This window comes from Electrona antarctica, assembly GCF_951216825.1.
Source record: "Electrona antarctica genome assembly, chromosome: 5".
Classification (NCBI taxonomy): Eukaryota; Metazoa; Chordata; class Actinopteri; order Myctophiformes; family Myctophidae; genus Electrona; species Electrona antarctica.
In genome coordinates, this window is record NC_136810.1 from 20706351 (window position 1) to 20725715 (window position 19365).

Genomic DNA, 19365 nt, shown 5'->3' on the forward strand with positions numbered 1-19365 from the left:
CTTCCGACCAGTTTGTGTAGACCCAGTTAGCATATTGCTGCCCCCTACTGTTGGTATCGGGTACTGTCACTGTTTATGCTATAGCTATAGTGTGTGTGTGTGTGTGTGTGTGTGTGTGTGTGTGTGTGTGTGTGTGTGTGTGTGTGTGTGTGTGTGTGTGTGTGTGTGTGTGTGTGTGTGTGTGTGTGTGTGTGTGTGTGTGTGTGTGTGTGTGTGTCCGTCAGTCAGACCATCCGTGTGTGTGTGTGTGTGTGTGTGTGTGTGTGTGTGTGTGTGTGTGTGTGTGTCCGTCCTTCCGTTAACCAGCACGCCTGTCGATCATCGATGCCAAACTTTGCACACACAGGGGCGGATTTACTGTACAGAAATAAATTAATAAATTAATTAATAAGTAAATAAATTGAGTAGGCAAAGTAAGGCTCACTTGGCTACGTTCAGTGCCGTCTCCAGGCACAAATCAGCAGGGGGCATATTCTTTTCCAAAAGGGGCACTTCATTTTTCAAACCCCTACATAACAAATAGTCGCCTATTAACAAAGCTTGAAAAAGGCTACAAGTAGGCTACAATTATGCAGCAGCACAAACAACAAACAAATAAATACAAATATGTTGAGCATTATAATGTCTTCTGCATGCATACCTTGTATTTCTATTAACTATTCAATGAATTTGAACATGTATATATTTACAATAATCATGAAGAACTTATAGATTTAACATTTGTAAAACATTAACATATTGGTAGGGTAGGGTAGGGTGCTACTGGCCAATCTGGACTGGAGGGGCACAAAATCCAATCTGTGGGGGCAATGCCCCCCAATGCCCCCCTGTAGAGACGGCACTGGCTACGTTGGTCTGTTGTCATGGTTAATCGTTTATCAATCATCTAACTATATTAAGCTACAGCTACAAGTTACAACATAAATATACATTGTATTTCGGTAACTTCTGACTATTTGAGTGACCACATCAAATACAAGGTGGATGCTGACAAATACTGCGGCATGGTCAGCTGGACCTCCAAAAGGCTTTTGACACTGTGACCCACTCCATAGGCCTACTGGTTAACAAGCTAAAACTTGGTTTTGATAGCACATCAGCTGGTGGAGGTGAACGGGACACTGTCCCCCCCCCATCATATTTTTGACCTAAATTTAACAAAACCAATGGCCCCATGAGCCCTTTTCAGGGCCTCAAACCGCAAGGTTCCCAGTTCGATCCCGGACTCCCCCAGAGTTAGTGTTGAAGTGTCCTTTAGCAAAGTGCCTTTGGTGACAGGACATCAGTGAGCGTCTAGTCTCGTTTTAGTCCTGGGAATAATCTTCTGACGAACATATATCGTAAACAAAATGAACACCACCGACCTGTAAACTTCAGGTCATAATATCTACGTTCCAGGCCATCTTTATCATAGAAAGGCATTCATGGCAGACAGGACAGTCGTTGACAGCCAAATTAAATAAATAATGGAATCCATAATGGCATTCAGTAGTGAGATGTCAATTATCTGCATATTAGGGCATAATACCAAGACAGACCAAATACGAGACGTAAAGATACACAGAGATTCCTGGAATGTACTGACATCAGTCATCTCATCTCCTTATTTGGGTATATACCACAGGGTGCCTGTTCACCACACTACTCGCCCAGCTAATGATGTCAGGGCTGACACCATATTTGGGCTTGGCTGATGTCATTCTGCTCAGCTTTAAATTTGATAGACCGGCTCGACAGTGATCATTCAGCCACTATATCAGCGTCGAGGCTTGTTCTCCTGTTACTTTTACAAACCGATTCACCTCATGGAAAACAAACGCACTGACATCCCTTCCTGGGTTCTGGACGACCTGTGCACCCGATTCCTCAACTACATCCCTGCAGAGGAGAGAGACAATGCTGTCCGGCTCTGTTTCCACATTGAACTGGCCCACTGGTTCTACCTGGACTTCCTGCAGCAGCAGCATGGATTACCTCAGTGCGGGATGAGGGATTTCACCAAGGCTGTCTTCCACTACTGTCCCCATCTTCTCCCTCGCGGGGAAGACATCAACCAGGTCCTCGAGCAGTGGAAGCTATACAAGATGGGAATCCCCACCTATGGCGCCATCATCCTAGACGAAACTCTGGAACACGTGCTGCTGGTTCAGGGTTACTTTGCAAAGACAGGGTGGGGGTTCCCCAAGGGCAAAGTCAACGACGGCGAGGAGCCTCGTGACTGCGCCGTGCGAGAAGTTTTTGAGGAAACCGGCTTCGACCTCAAAGATCGTATCTGTGATGACATGTACATAGAGCTTATCCTCAGCGACGTGTTTAGAGACGTCTTCAGAGATCCAATCACGGACCAGCTGGCCCGGTTGTACATAATACCTGGAGTCTCCATGGAGACCAAGTTCAACCCCAAAACCAGGAAGGAGATCCGGAACATTGAGTGGTTCCCCATCCAACATCTGCCGTGTCACCGGAACGACATGACTCCCAAATCTAAGATGGGATTGACTCCTAACATGTTCTTAATTACCATTCCATTTATGAAGCCGCTCCGAGAATGGATTGCCAAGCTGAAAAAGCGCGAGTCCACAGAGTTGCCATTAGCGTTTCCTATCAATGGCAGTGCTCCGTGCAACCCTTCGGAGAAGACCTTGCTCGACATGGAATGCAGAGCCGAGCCTGCACTTCTGTGTCCTGCTCAGACGGACAATCAGTTAGACTCCATTAATTCACTGTCCAACACTGACAGTAGCAAAGACGCTAACGTCGCGGATATCCTACACAAAGCACTAGAGAAAGTGTTGCTGGTTCAGGGTAGGGGATTGCCCAAGGGCAAAGTGAATGGTGAGGAGGCGCCTCACCATGACTGTGCTGCGAAGAACGTTTCGGAGGAAACCGACTTTGACAAGGAGTTTGGGAAGCTGGTTTCCAGAGTGTACACTGAGCTTATCCTCAACGATGCCTGTAGTGATGCTTTGAGTCCAATCACAGACCAGCTGGCCCAGTTCTGCATAATACCCGGAGCCTCCAAGGAGGATACCACGTTCAACAATAGCAAAGATGCTAACATCACAGATACCAGAGAACCAGGGACCACTGTCTTGACTAAGAACCAACCAGGGGGCCACTGCTGTATCGAACAGGAACTAGGATTAGGTTTTTTCGGGAGCTGCGTTGCACAGAGTAGTCTGTCTGTTCTTGGCTATATGGTGGTGGACAGGGACCGGGTGTCATATCATTTTCTGACTCCAACATCGCCCTGTTCTTATTCTTCTGGTGAAAAACTCCCTCACACAGATACGTGGTTGCAGAGGATCAAAGAAACAGTTCTGGGTTGGGGACACGGGCTGGGATTAGGTTTTTTCCTGAGTTGCGTTGCACAGAGTCTGTCCATTCTTGGCTATTTTGGCTACATTGTGGTGGACAGGGACAGAGTCTCGTATCATTTTCTGGCTCCATCCTTTCCCTGTACTCCTCCTTCAGGTTTTGGAAAAGACACTCCCACAGAGATAAGTGGTTGCAAAAAGTCTGGGAATTATGCTTGACAGCTCAATCCAGAACTTTACTAGGTGCTGTGTTGCCTGTGTGAGTGTGTGGATCTTAATGAGCTGATGCTATTCTCTAAACTGGAAGTACTATCTTGCATTGAAGCACCAGTCTCCTTAAATGACCACTGATGTCTTTAATTCCACTGTCCTCATATTATCACACAAATACACAATTAAAGTTTCTCCAAAACAAAAAAATAATAAATAAAAATAAATAAAAAATAAAATAAAAAAATGTTTCCTATTTTGGGATGAACACTGAGTCATCAACATAGCTGACCTACAAGCTCACAACAGGTCATGGCGCAATGCGTTGTGAGCTTGCAGATCTGCTATTTTCACCCAGTAAAGACCCCTAACCCGGTACCAAAATGGCTGCCGTGTTAAATGGTGGAATAGTTGGGCCATGATATGATAATTGTCAAGTAGGCTGTGATAAAAAATAAATAATAATAATAATAAGGGAATCGCTGAGCTAGACATAATGGCTGGAGTTTTCAGGGCTTCAGACACGCTGGTCTGGGACCATAGATTAATAACAGGATAGAGGCCGAACCGGAGCGACACTCCGTCCGTGTGTGTGTGTCCTTGTGTGTGTGTCCGTGTGTGTGTGTCCGTCCGTGTGTGTCCGTCCGTCCGTCTGTGTACAGCTAATCTCCGGCACCGTTAACCTGGTCGATGCCCATGAACCCTCATGGGTGCTGCAATGCAAGACATGCCTGCAAGACATGCCTGTGCTCAGTGTGCTGTCATGCAAATAGCAAATATGTATTTGTATCATTTACAATTTTACATGACATTTCTATGCAAGAGCATAATTGTGTAACGCCCGGGATTCAAGCTCGGGCCTCCCGCGTGAAAGTCCAAAATCTTAACCACTAGACCAAAGGGATATCCCCCTGGACCAGGGGAGATATTAGACTTTTGAGGCCATCAGGCAGAGTCTCTGAGCCACTTTGCTACAATTGCATATAGCACTGAATAGCAGGGGTGTCCAAAAGTTTTTTCCAAAGGGGGCCATGTTTGGAAATAGGAATATGCCTCAGGGCCGGCTACATCTCCTGTTGTATGTGACTTTGTTATGGTCTGATGGTATTGTATTGTATACTAGTAATACCATCAGACCATAACAAAGTCACATACAAATGCCTTGCATTGCAACAATTGTATTTATCTTCAGTGTAATATCAATTATCTTTTGTTTCCTGTGTAGTAAAGTATCTGTACTGAGAACATAACAAAAAAATAAAAGTGTGTGGAAAAGTATTTTTCCACACACAACACTGCATATTATATTTAGTCAAACTAACTGTATTTTGTTCAAATAGCAGTGTGGCCAAAATGTAACCAGGTGTGAAACGATCTCTACAAAAAATACTATTAAAACAGCCTTTCTTTTACATACAAATCCTATATAGAATGAGAACGTGACATTGAAACCAACAGCTGAAGCTGGCGCCACCTGTCTATTGACCTCAACGGACGTAGGCAAGGCGCTTGCCCGTTCTAAAATTGAGAAATAGATTACCTGGTTAAGCCATTTTGAACGGGAACCCCTTTTGGTGTTTTAAGCATTATGTTATCCTTTAGCTATTGAAAATCACACCTGTGTGAACTGAGTCGTGCAACTCCCCCCCCCCCCCCTCCCCCCTCTATCTCTCTCTCTTTCATTAGCAGGCAACAGTGCAGCACTATCTCTCTCTCTCTGTTTCTGGCACAACAGCGCCACATTTGCCCATACTGGTACTCATAGTCACACACATGAACACACGGTTGACATTGCTGTTCCTTGGAGTGGTTGCACCACTCAAAAATAGCAGATCTACAAGCTCATAGCGCGTGAATCGTGATGGGGGGGGTGTCCCTGAACAACATATTCTCAGATGGGGGTCGGTGGCCAATTTCATATAATTTGGGGGTCATGAAAATGTTTGAAAACCACTGACATAGAAACATGAGGTTTTTCAGAAAACTAATGCAAAAACACAGAAAGATAGTGGTGGGCCATGAATAATACATGTTCGGAAGGAAGGCGTTGGCCATAATATGCAATATGCCATAATTCAGAAACACAAGCGCTTAATAGTCGCTTTACACTTTACAGACACATGGTTTAAGGTTGCACAAGCTTTTTTTATTTACTAGCATCAACTATAGGGAGTACAACTACACTATGGCAAACACCGCAGTCCCACACAGAGGACAAAGTGATGCTATAGTTGCTGTTTGAGTATACATTGGTTGGGTTATAATAAATTGGTTGGGTTAAGGCTCATTCATAGTCTGGATTTTCGGTGGTGAGGTGACCACCGCTCCGGTGGTGAGGTGACCACCGCTCCGGTGGTGAGTAAAAACAGAGATAAGGGCTGGAGCGGTGGCGGTGGTTTGCTCTTCACCACGGCTCGTGGCGTCATGTTGTAGTTCGGTGCAGGTCACCTCACCACTGAAAATCCAGACTATGAATAACGCTTTATACACATTGGTTGGGTTATATAAATATGACATGAATAAACACATTCATTCTGTAGCGCCGTAGTCCGTAAGGCTTCAATCCCGTTTTATTTCTTTATCAGTCCATGTGGTGGCGTGCACGCCTTCAACGTCTCCTGCGGCGCCGTCGTTGAGCAGCAGAAGGGGCGGGCGTGACTGCAGGCACGCACTCAGAGAGGTGGCAGCCGCATGACTCCGCCGTGATGTAGGTGGCGGTGGTGAGCGAGCCGTCGGCGCACGTCAATTGCACTTCCTTCTGGCTGGTGGTCACTTCCTGACAACACTCGCACTGGCGCATCATCTGATTGGCCGCCGCCGAGTACCTGCAATTAAGCACACGTACCAAGGTTATTTTAGTTTGGGAAGTTTTCATTCATGTGTTTATATTCATTTTGTTTTGACCAAATAAATGGCTGCTGTATTAGGCATGACGTCGACATTTTAAAAATGTCTTCTGAAGCATGACAGTTTTCTGAAATACCTATGTTTCTGTATCAGTGGTGCTCAATATTTCATGACAAGGACCCCAAAAATGATATGTAATTGGCCACCGACCCCCCATCTGAAAATATGTTGTGAAAGAATATATATGCAAAGATTTGTGCCACGATTTAAAAAAAATAGCAGACCTACAAGCTTGTAGCGCGGCACTCGATGCCGCGCTATGAGCTTGTAGATCTGCTATTTTTCAGAAGAGGTTCCCGCCCAGAATGGGTTAAGTGGTCAAGATGGGTGGGCCTGGGTCCTAATCCAGAAGAGGATGAAAACCGCTGGTCTACTTGTTATTAAAGCTGGTATTATGTAACTAGTTTTAGACAATATGTGTTTATTTTGTCCAGTCAGTATGGAAGAGTATGTTAAATGAGTAATTCACCCAAAAAAGGACACATTTTCTATCAATTACACAACCCATGAAGCCCATAGAGATATTCGGTTTTTGGTGAATTCCTAACTGTAATGTTTCGACTATACCAGGTCATTAATATTGGTTTCGGAATGCGTCAAATCCCGGGTATAGAACTAGAAACCGATATAAAGTATTAATAATGAATACAAAATCAAACTAAAGGACACCAGGTAAACAATTAACCTATAGCCTGTCTAAATAACATGTTATTAGTAACAAAAACATGAGAACAAAAATGACCAAGGTATAATATGTCTGCATGGTCATCCCTATCTAGGTCAGATGGATCAAACTCACATGGAAGCACTGCCGCACTGCCCTGCGCAGTAGGAGATGTCGACGGCCTGCTTACATCCATTCTTCTCGATGACTATCTGCTTCTTCTGCACCTCACACACACTGCGAACCGTACCTGAAACACACACAGTTCACCATGCTTAGGATGCTTCTTGTAAACCAGTGTTGTTTTCGTCGACGGAAAATGTTCGTCGACTACCTTTTTCCACTGACGAAAACAAAATGGAAACTAAATAAAAACTATGATGACTGAAGCTAAGACTAAATACTGTATACTGACAATTTCGTCAACAAATAAAAACTAGACTAAAATGTTAGGAAGGGACTAGTGGACAAGAGATCCAGTATTAGTCATTTTACAATTAGTTGCATGCTGAAAATAGACGATCTACAAGCTAAAATGTTAGGAAGGGACTAGTGGACAAGAGATCCAGTATTAGTCATTTTACAATTAGTTGCATGCTGAAAATAGACGATCTACAAGCTCACAACGCGTCGCGCTGCGACGTGTTGTGGGCTTGTAGATCGTCTATTTTCAGCAAGTGAAAAAAGCATTACGACGGCATCAAGACCCGCCCAAATACATTTTGTTTGACTAAATCAACTGTAAATGTAGTCGACTAAAATCTTATGATATTTAGTCGACTAAAACTAGACTTAAACAAAAACATTCCAGGTAACTAAAATGTGACTAAAACTAAATGAAAACTATTCAAAAGAGACCTTGACTAAAACTAAAATCAAAATTTGCTGCCAAAAACAACACTGCTTGTAACGAAGGACATATACAATGCCAACACTCTATCTCCCATTGTTGTATTCATTTTTTTAATGAAATCTGTGCTATTGAACACCCTTGACGTCTGTGTGTGGGTTGTACAAATATTGAACCAATGAAAAGTATTGAAAAAGCGGTTCTGACTAAACCTATAAGTTAACCATCCTCAAACCAGACGGAAGTGAATGCATGGTCAAAAAGCAAGCTTCACTTGAGCTGTATTTGCGTAAAGTGATGATAATATAAAGACGCATTAAAATATCTGACAATGTATAAAGTCCAACTTTTACGAGGCAGTATATCATCCATATTTAGTGATGGTCCTTTCAGGTTGCAGAAGCTCGTATGAGTGTGTGTGTGTGTGTGTGTGTGTGTGTGTGTGTGTGTGTGTGTGTGTGTGTGTGTGTGTGTGTGTGCGCTCGCGCGCGCGTGTGTGCGTGCGTGTTTACTAAATACTTACAGGACTTGCAGCAGCCGCTGGCATCAGTGGTCTCAGTTCCCTGTGAGAGGACAAGCTCGCTCGTTACATCACATAATGTTGCAACATAAATAATGCTGTCATTGTTTGTCGTAAAAAAGTGTAGGTGTGTGTATAAGGTTTATAAAGGCTACACTACAGTGTATATGTGTGTGTATAAGGTTTATAAAGGCTACACTACAGTGTATATGTGTGTGTATAAGGTTTATAAAGGCTACACTACAGTGTATAGGTGTGTGTATAAGGTTTATAAAGGCTACACTACAGTGTATGTGTGTGTATAAGGTTTATAAAGGCTACACTACAGTGTATCGGGTAAGCAGTAAAGTAATGCTCCATTAATACATCCAACAATACCAGTTCATCAACCTGTGTGTGTGTGTGTGTGTGTGTGTGTGTGTGTGTGTGTGTGTGTGTGTGTGTGTGTGTGTGTGTGTGTGTGTGTGTGTGTGTGTGTGTGCGTGCGCGTGCGTGCGTGCGTGTGTGTACTAACAGGCTGACAGTCCAGGGGGTTAAACGGAGGACAGGTGGTTTGTGTTTCCTTGGTAATTGGCTTTCCATTGGTGAGGGCACAGGAGTACTTCACACACGTATCACCAGGGGGCGACCACGTCTCATTCACCTGAACGGAAGAAGTGATAAAAATCAACTTTAACCTTTCTGCGTGTATGAAAGGTCCTGCCATGTTTTATAAAAAATGTATTAATTAATTAACTAGAACAAGTTATAATATAATATATACTATAACAATTGCAATTCACAACTGGATGACATTTGACACATAACGGGAACATGGCTATAGGCTAGCTAGTTTCTTGGGACATTTGTGGTCGTATAGTGACTACATCTGTTATTAAAAATATATGTTTTTTTCAGCGATTTTCTTAGTTTTAAGGGTAACTGTTGTATAATTGCAATATTACACGAGAGGGGGTGGTTTAACGTCATTAATGCACGCCTGCGATGCTGCAGGAAAATGCAGTAATTGTACTTCCATCCATTCATTATCCATCCATCCATCCATCCATCCATCCATTATCAATCCATCCATCCATCCATCCATCCATCCATCCATCCATCCACCAACCTGTGAAGTGTGTGTAGTTCCATTGGGCAGGGTGATGATACAGCTGGTCTGGACACATGAACCACAGCACTGACCAGGAACTGCCTGGTACGTGTAACCCTGGAGCATAGGGAGAAACCAGTGTTGTTTTTGGCAGCACATTTTGATTTTAGTTTTAGTCATAGTCTCTGAATAGTTTTCACTTTAGTTTCAGTCATACATTTTAGTCACCTGGAATGTTTAGTCTAGTTTTAGTCGACTAAATGTCATAAGATTTAGCCAAAATACATTTTAATTGACTAAATCAACAGCAGATTTAGTCGACTAAAATGTATTTTGGCAGGCCTTGATGCCGTCGTAATGGCAGATTTTACACTTGCTGAAAATAGCCGATCTACAAGTTCACAAGTGTGAGCTTGTAGATCGGCTATTTTCAGCATGCAACCAAGTGTAAAATGACTTATACTGGATCTCTTGTCCACTAGTCCCCTAACATTTTAGTCTAGTTTTTTCTTTTGTTGACGAAATTGTCAGTATATTTAGTCTTAGTTTTAGTCATCATAGCTTAGTTTCCATTTAGTTTTCGTCGAAAAAACATTTTTCGTCTTACTTTTAGTGGAGGAGAAACAATGTAAATGTTTTATATACAGGTATATGGACTGTGTTAAGTTCACAAAGTCCAGACAAGTTTGCAAACCTTGCTGCCACACACAACACGACCACGCCATGGTCCTCTGCAGAAATAGCAGACCTACAAGCTCGTAGCGTGGCACTCGGTGCCGCGCCATGAGCTTGTAGATCTGCTATTTTTCAATAGCTGTTTATACACCAAAATGGGTTCCCGTACAGAATGGGTTAATGGACGCAAATGTGCTTATACCATTACAAAGAAACCATCCATCCCCAGGCGGTCCCAATGTTGTTTTCATCGACTAAAACTAAGACGAAAAATGTTCGTCGAGTACCTTCTTTCACTGACGAAAACTAAATGGAAACTAAATGAAAACTAAGCTATGATGACTAGAACTAAGACTAAATATACTGACAATTTCGTTGACAAATAAAAACTAGACTAAAATGTTAGGAAGGGGACTAGTGGATCCAGTATTTAAGTCATTTTACACTTGGTTGCATGCTGAAAATAGCAGGGAAGGTGAACTTTCTGAGAGCTAATTGACTTCAAAACCTGAAAAAGAGGCCTGGTTAATTGACGGTGACGGTGGGCCAGTATTAAAGTGTGCATTAAAGGGGGTGTGTTTGATTGTGCTAGCGTGTGTCCCTTTTTTTAACGATATTTTTGGGGCTTTTTGCCTTTACAGTAGGTAGACAGATGGGGGGAAGACAAATGGCAAAGTTTGTCGGGATCGGGACTCGAACCCGCAACACACTGTCATGCTGGATTACCAGCCATGGTGCCTGGACCGCTAAGCCGGCTATAGCCCATGCCGTGTGTCCATGTGTACTGTGGGTTATGAGTTTGTTGTATGTTGAAGTGTACCTCTGCACAGGTGTGTTATTAATGTGCATTTGTGCATTGCATGCCTCTGCACAGGTAGTGTTGCATTGCAGGCTTACAGGTGATGGTGTGTACTGTTGTTATTAATGTATGTGCGCTCGTGTGCGTGTGCGTGCGTGCGTGCGTGCGTTCGTGCTGCATACCTCATCTGCACAAGTAGTGTTGCATTCAACAGGCTTACAGATCATGGTGTGCAGCCCATCTGGGCCCATCTTGTCTGAACAGTCACAATTCTGACATTGTGTCAGAAGACTTCTACTTCTGACATTTAAGTCCGTAGGAATGTTAGATCCAGGCTGTGGGGAGAAAATGACAGTACATAGATTATAACAAACAACCCTTAAAACTATTTTTCTGTTTTCTTTTTTGTTGTGTTCTCTTCAGAAACAGTGGTGTAGGGGTCCCATTTTATAGGCTCATTCATAGTCTGGATTTTCGGTGGTGAGGTGACCACCGGAACTGAAATAACGTTTAGCGGTGGTGAGTAAAAACAGAGAGAAGGGCTGGGGCGGTGGTTTGCTCTTCACCGCGGCTCATGACGTAATGTTGTAGTTCGGTGGTCACCTCACCACCGAAAATCCAGACTATGAATAGCGCTTTTATGGAATTAAATACAGTTAAGATACAGATAACTTCTTACCGGATATTCAATGCCTTTGTAGACACACACACCTTTAGGAACTGGAGAGAGACAAGGAGAAAAGCACTGGTTAAACAGGACTGTTTAGTGTAGTTTATCCATATAACGGTAACTGGCGCGGCGCAAACGAGGCGAACGGGGCGAGGTGAAGGAAGCGAATGGCCACCTGGTATCTTCGCCACAGCTGGAAAAATCCAACTGAAGCGACCTTATCCGTTTCCACCCAACTCCACGCATTGCGTCCTGAGTCTGACAGCCAATCAGCATTGATGTTGTTTCGGAGCCCCAGTGGTTTTATTGAAAATGAGTTTGATTACTCAGTGTAATTTCGAGAATAAATAAAACTTGAATGAATGAATGAATGAATTCATCCAAAAACAACATACAAGAATGATGTTAAATATATTGAACCGAGTATATTGAATACTATCCACCACTCAAGGGAGGGGGGAGAGAGCTATAGGTCTCGCATGGAAGTGAGTGTGCTGGGACTTTTGCTCCAGCGGGACGTTTATTTTTATTTTATTTTACCAATTAACGCTGACCTGCGTGACCAAAGTGAAGCGATTGAAGCGACTGGAAACAAATATATATTTTCAGGTTTGAACGCACCTTTACATATTTCAATACCACAATGTTAATGTCCTGTATTTACAGTAAATATGTAAAAAAGTGAAAGTACCAAAAGGGTAAAAGTATAGTCATCATGCAGAATATATTTCCTATCTCAAGTGTTCAAAATGAATTATTATAATTTTGCAGTAAATATACCAGATCTACAAGCTCATAATAACGCATCGCAAAGCGATGTGTTGGAGACATTCAATACATGATAGCATACAGTGTACATACCACACTTGTAGAGGGGACAGCAGCTGCCATTGACCATGGTGACGTTGAGCTGGAAGCCTGGTTTACACTGTGACAACGGTGGGGCGCTGTGACACAGACTGACATCACACTCTGTGGTGGGGGAGGACAGGAGATTAGCATACAACAGGACTGTGGGGCGCTGGGACACAGACTGACATCACACTCTGTGTTGGGAGAGGACAGGAGATTAGCATACAACAGGACTGTGGGGCGCTGGGACACAGACTGACATCACACTCTGTGGTGGGGGATGACAGGAGATTAGCATACAACAGGACTGTGGGGCGCTGGGACACAGACTGACATCACACTCTGTGGTGGGGGAGGACAGGAGATTAGCATACGACAGGACTGTGCAGCAGCCATCGTTCTTAGGGTTAGGGCCTTGCTGTATATCTATATTATATACAGTAGATATATATCTATATAATTTAGATATCTGTCAGCCTTGTCATTATTATGCCCATATATGGAGATCCATCAGTATATGCCCATTTATGGGCATGCTGATATGCCATATAAGGAGACCTCAGTACACGTTAGTCCTTGTCCCTTTTACTCCCATATATGGAGATTCCTGATGTCAGTATGCCCATATATGGGCATGCTCCTTTTCTGGCCAAATGGAGCTTTTTAAAGCCAATTTTAATATAGTAGATCAGTGGTTTTCAACCCTTTTCCTTTCAAGGCTCATTATTTATTCGGCGTTTGAGCCACGGACCACCATTTGATGAGATTTAGCCTCTCAGACCCAAGACTTAAGGTGGTTGCACACTGGGCGTGTTTTTCGGAAAAAACGACGGAAAAACGCTGCTAAAAATCCGAAAACGCGTCCAGTGTGCTAAGAATATTATGTTATCGTTGGATAAGATCTTGTCAACAATTCCATGCTGTACTGATGTTGGTACCATTAGGAGAGACAACATGCCAAACATTGATCAAAATAAACAATTCTTTTACTTTCTCTTGTGTAGACTTTGTGTATGAATTGTGTAAATTAACTGATGCAGATTGTCTAACATTCATTTAACTCTTGAGAGTGTAAAATGAATGCTCTCTTGAGTTGTGCTCTCAATAGTTCAAGAGTTAAAGATCTATAAGGGTCCATTTGGTTAGTGCAACTGGTTGAAAAGCACTGTAGTACAGGGACGTGCAGAGTGTTAGAGGGGCAGGGGCTGAAATCCTGTTAAAAGAGGGCACTTTTGGACAAAAATTGCGAAAATAGCAGATCTACAAGCTTGTAGATCAGCTATTTTCGGGGCGCAACCCAGCACTCTTTAGCTAGTGGAGATGTGGTGTACGATCTGGATTTCGAAACAAATTTGTTCAACGCAAAATAGGCTACTGTGTTCAAGTTCAGGAGACTTCGGGAAAAAAAATCTCCTGAACGCTGCCTTCCGGCATGCCATGGAAAGGAGTGGCATGTGCATTTACTATGGCATTTCTTTCACCATAGTAAATGCTGCATTCGTGGTCTGGAGAGGGCAGTTGTTTTACGGACGCGTAAAAGGGCAGGGGCTGAAGCGGCCGCTTTGATGTCTATGTGTGCACGTCCCTGTCTGTAGTTAGATGAACGTACCACAGGAGTGTGCGGTGCAGCAGCCATTGCTCGTGTTGACCAGGTGTTGTCCAGGCTGGTCACAGTGGACGCTGGGTGACGTCGGGCAGGGCAGTGGCTCACACCGCACCCCCATGGAGTCACTGTCGCACTCACACTGCTGACAGCCACTGGTCCATGTGTCACCGGGCTGAATGGGACGAGTACAGTTGAATACTGCTCAGTCAACCCCCCCAAACCCGATTAAAAACACAGCAAAAAATATAGAAACACATATAAACACATATAGAAATGAGAGAGAGAGAGAGAGAGAGAGAGAGTGTGAGTGCGTGTCTTACTTGCTTGGGTTTACCATCAGGTCCAACACAGTCTGAAACGATAAATCAAACACACATTTATGTTTTGAATTGTTAAAATGTTAGCATCTGTTGCACAGCCTAACACACAGACACAGACACACACAGGTCAGGGAGGGCTTGTACAGTACAGTACAGTACAGTACAGTACAGTACAGTACAGTACAGTACAGTACAGTACAGTACAGTACAGTACAGTACAGTACAGTACAGTACAGTACAGTACCACTCACTTCAGACGGGTCTGATTTTTTGTAGACTTTTCAAGGATGCCCATAGCTCTCAGAGACCCCCATAACTGTCAGAGTTACAGACTACCTTCAAGGAACCCTGAACGTTCCTTGACCAGTACTATAGTACAGGGGTTCTCAACGTTTTTGGCTGGGGACACGCTTTGGCCATGTCTCCCTTACCCCCGCCCCGCCCTCCTCCCCACCACCAATACAAATTGACCACTAGAATAACCGTAATAATAGTATCATGAAGAAATACTGAAACCAGATATAATCAGTATAAGGAAAGTTTATGCATGCACTATGTAAACTCTAGATTCCATTTTCCAGTTATTCAGTTGCTTTTGGCGGGGAAGTAATAATTTGGGGACCCCCCCAAAATAATTTGGGGACCCCCCCCCGAGGGGTCGCGACCCCCATGTTGAGAACCCATGCTATAGTATACACTATACAGTATATTAGGGCTATACACTGACACCACGCTAGACAGGAACGCCCAAAAACGTCACATCGAATTTTCTATGGCTGCCAATGCAACTTGGTCCAATCCTTAATCACATACGGACAAACATCTATGCCGATGCTATCTAACTTGCGGAGGTAGCGTGCCTTGTCCACGGGCAACAGATCTTTCAACGTATGGCATTGCAAATACGTTTGATAATCGCTACTCTGCTCAATATTGTTTTGAAAATGCCGCAAATTGCATTGCAGTGAACGAGCGAAAATCACAACTTCCCCCGTTTGTGGGCGGAGTCACAGTTTGAGGCGCTGTTTACGCGCCGTGGTGTCAGTGTATAGCTCTTTATGGGCCCAAGCTCACAACATGCATGTCTATGTACTGTAGATCGGCTAGTTGAACTATTTTAACCCTAGAACACTAAACATATTTTTTGTTACACCATCACTAAACACGGGTATATTTTACCCAATATAAAATATTCCATAATAAATATTTTTCATCAAAATATATTGCAGTACAGCAATACATGGCAACTTGAGGTACTCTTCTTTTGCTTGCCGCTAATTGTTTGATCCAGTGTCCCCCCGCTGCATAATACGACATTCCCGCTATTTGTTTTATGTGTCTAAATCGCCCTATTTTAATAATTAAAACGAAAGTCCGTCTCTGCCGCGGAGCAGGGGGAGAGAGCTTCATGTTGTGATCTCGAAACCGGAAATCAACACATTCGCTGGGCTGCTAGGGCTTCTGGGAAATTGAGTCCAATGCAAGTGAACGGAAGACACGGCCTCATGGAATGTGGTTTTATGCACCCGGCTTGTGGCGTACCAAGATGGCGGGTGGTGCGATTGCTCGCAAGACACCAGGGAAACTATTTTAAGCGGATCTTCGCCGATCAAAAGCCCAGATACTTCAGCGTATGATCTAAAGGTAATAAAACAATCTAGGCAGCGTAGAACATTTGATTAAAACGCGGGGAACGCGTAGTATGGCGTCAAAGTGTTCATATTTTTATCATGACTTTTCACAAAAAAATGGGGGGTGCATATTTATTTTTTTAAATATTCCTAAAAAAAAGAGAAATGAAGTGGGGAACTTCTCCTTTGGTCCACCCATTCCTAAGACATGTGAGAATGGTCCAGTGAAGAAAATAAAAATAAATAAAAAAGTCCATTGTGGGTGTATGGGATTTTTCTCTATCACACTAAACACCTGCCTGTAGAAAAAACCTAGGGATGTGGGCAGGGAAACAAACCTACATTCTATGATGTCACTGAGCATCATGAAGGTACTGAAGACCCATCCAAGGTACTGAGACCTATCTACCTCAGACATCAGCAACATTTAACCCATTTTGGGCGGGAACCCCCTTTGGTGTTTTAACTAAGCATTATGCCATACTTTGGCTATTGAAAAATAGCAGATTTGCAAGCTCATTTGCGAGCTTGTAGGTCTGCTATTTTTTGAAAAATCGTAAAAATGCGGCACAAATCTTTGAATATATATTCTTTCAGAGCGAACGTCTTTCTTATTTCGACGTCAGGCCTAAATAGGTTATGAAAATTGCAAAAAATATAATCGTCCCATGTTTAGTGTTCTAGGGTTAAAATGTTTTTTCCAAAATAGTAAAATGAAATAAAAAATAAAAATGACAAAATAGATTAGGGATAAGGGGTAAGGCAGCGTGCAAGATTGGGCCCTGAGTGTTTCTGATAATAGTATTGCCCCATGTCCGTTCATTTGTATGTTCATTCAGGCAGTGTTGTTTTTGCCAGCACATTTCAATTTTAGTTTTAGTCATAGTCTGTGGAATTAAACCTCATTTAGTTTTTGTCATATTTTTGTCACCTGGAATGTCTTAGTGTTAGTCTAGTTTTAGTCGACTAAATATCATACGATTTTAGTCGACTAAATCTGCAGTTGATTTAGTCGACTAAAATGTATTTCGGCGGGCATTGATGCCGTCGTAATGGCTGATTTTACACTTGCTGAAAATAAATATTTTCAGCATGCAACCAAGTGTAAAATGACTTATACTGGATCTCTTGTCCACTAGTCCCTTCCTAACATTTTAGTCTAGTTTTTATTTGTTGACGAAATTGTCAATATATTTAGTCTTAGTTTTAGTCATCATAGCTTAGTTTTCCATTTAGTTTTCGTCAGTGGAAAAAGGTAGTCGACGAAAAAAAATTCGTCATTGTATTAGTCGACGAAATCAACAGTGGTTCATGGCAAAAATAGAATTCTGACAAAAATGTCCATCACAAGTCAGCATGGTGATGACCCCTGAAGGGATGTGTTCTCACCACAGGACTTGACACAGGTGTCGTAGACGCTGCTGAACAGGGTGGTGCCTGCTGGACAGAAGCATCCCTCCTTGGTGTTGGAGGGGTTGGTGAACTTCTCATTGTACCTGAGTGTAGTAGCAGACATTATTATTATCATTACGCTGAAAACCTTTTCGCCTCTTATAAAAGCAGCTCTATCCCACAGCAGCCATATTGGAAATAAATTGGGCCTCGATTGTTCAGTGTGTTACAAATGATAGAAATGGAGATTATGTTCCCTTTGGTGTAACACAGTGGTTCTCAAACTGTTTAATTTCAAGGACCCCCATGACTGAGAGTGTGCAAATGGAACCTTTTAATGAACCATTTGGTTCCATTTCTATACTTTCAGAGTTACACTCCCATTTGGAACGGCCTCAAGGAACTACCTGGACCACACTGTGAGACTCACTGGTGTAGCAGTGTTTCCAGTGAGCCAACATGCACAATATCAGCACCCTGACTTTGAATAGAATGGAACAGAGCCTTCATTAGTATTACTGGTAACACCTGACATAACACATAAGTAAGGAAGAGGCCCAATTTCTGTCCAATATGGCTAGCTATGCCTGACTATCTTTGCAGCCTATTACATCCTAAAGTAGTAGGCCATCATCACACCTGTTCTCAAGACTACTTTCTGTTAGAAATTCCTAATATTAATTCTGAACAGGGTAAGACTGCCTTTCAATACTATACCCCCCACATATGGAACTGTCTACAATCAGTTTTAAAACTGAAGAACTTGATTTCACTTGATCGATTTAAAAGTCTTATATGGAATAATTTGACTATACTTGTTCAATCTGAATTGTTTATTTTTCTTGTAATGTATGTGTGTTTGAATTGTATGTTATGTACTGTGTAATCAGGGCGTCATTGTAAAATTAAGAGAGCTGGTTCTCAATTGACTTCCCTGAATAGATAAAGGTGAAAGAAAGAAAGAAAGAAAGAAAGAAAGAAAGAAAGAAAGAACAGAACAGAACAGAACAGAACAGAACAGAACAGAACAGAACAGAACAGAACAGAACAGAACAGAACAGAACAGAACAGAAAGAACAGAAAACTTATGACATTATTAATATGTCTGTATGTACTGTATAATAAAGGCGTTTTACCTGGAATTACATGTCGGCTCTACAGCTGGACCACAGGACATGTACACCTTGTTGCTGCTGCACTGGTGCTCTGTTAACAGGATAGAATGCATGAATATACTGCACACACACATGCAACTTTGCAAAGCTCAATAATGCAAAAAATAAGTTACAGTAGTCTTCTTCTTCTGCCTCCGGCTAATTCCCCATAATATCTCCCCTAGTCAACATTTTTAGTAAAACGTTTGGTTGGACTTCCCAAGAAGTCACCCGTTTACGGTCGGGAGTGAGAATGCATTGATTCCTCACCACACTGTCCGTTGGTGGCATTCCTCCAGTTGATACAGACTCCTTCATTGGAACACTCGCTGGCGTACGCCTCCAGACTGGAGCAGGTGTCGTTTCCTCCGGCGCACACGTCGCTCTTGCAGGCCGCGACGTATGGCGTTGGAGAGACCACCGCGTGGCACGGCTCAAACACACTGTCGGGGTGGAAAAGGTGTCAGAATGATCACTATAGGGTCTTATATTGGTTATGAACTGAAATTATCCAGTGGCGTGCACAGATAGACAATAGGGGGTGCTAGAGCACAACCTGCCCTTGCCCTGTGGACAGCAATGGTCCAAATACTGTACAGTGTACAGTATTTGGACCATGGTGATCAATTCTTGATAAAAAAAGCTTCTAATATATTATTTATGCCCCAAAATCTATAAATCTCACACTATTAAGGCAACCGGCCGGTT

At 42.8% G+C, this 19365-nt stretch overlaps 2 protein-coding genes across 2 annotated transcripts in view; one reads left to right on the forward strand and one right to left on the reverse strand.

The window, feature by feature from the left end:
- Positions 1–1805: 1805 nt before the first annotated feature.
- LOC306923887 (m7GpppN-mRNA hydrolase-like) lies at positions 1806–3536 on the forward strand (the record flags this gene model as incomplete). Its single annotated transcript, XM_079502231.1, has 2 exons — positions 1806–3123; positions 3475–3536. The coding sequence occupies 2 exons, from the start codon at positions 1806–1808 to the stop codon at positions 3534–3536; spliced, it is 1380 nt and encodes a 459-aa protein (XP_079358357.1).
- A 2115-nt stretch (positions 3537–5651) lies between these two features.
- The window catches only part of LOC306922902 (mucin-2-like), a 138175-nt gene continuing 124461 nt past the window's right edge, over positions 5652–19365 (reverse strand). Inside the window, exons 35-47 of the mRNA XM_079500792.1 lie at positions 18928–19100; positions 18640–18709; positions 17501–17607; positions 14481–14512; positions 14164–14332; positions 12564–12674; positions 11712–11752; positions 11215–11367; positions 9577–9675; positions 8983–9111; positions 8472–8511; positions 7234–7348; positions 5652–6352 (exon numbers count right to left, since the gene is read on the reverse strand). Coding sequence (XP_079356918.1) covers positions 6136–6352; positions 7234–7348; positions 8472–8511; positions 8983–9111; positions 9577–9675; positions 11215–11367; positions 11712–11752; positions 12564–12674; positions 14164–14332; positions 14481–14512; positions 17501–17607; positions 18640–18709; positions 18928–19100 — 1456 coding nt within the window. The 3' untranslated portion in view covers positions 5652–6135. The remainder of the gene's footprint in view (positions 6353–7233; positions 7349–8471; positions 8512–8982; positions 9112–9576; positions 9676–11214; positions 11368–11711; positions 11753–12563; positions 12675–14163; positions 14333–14480; positions 14513–17500; positions 17608–18639; positions 18710–18927; positions 19101–19365) is intronic.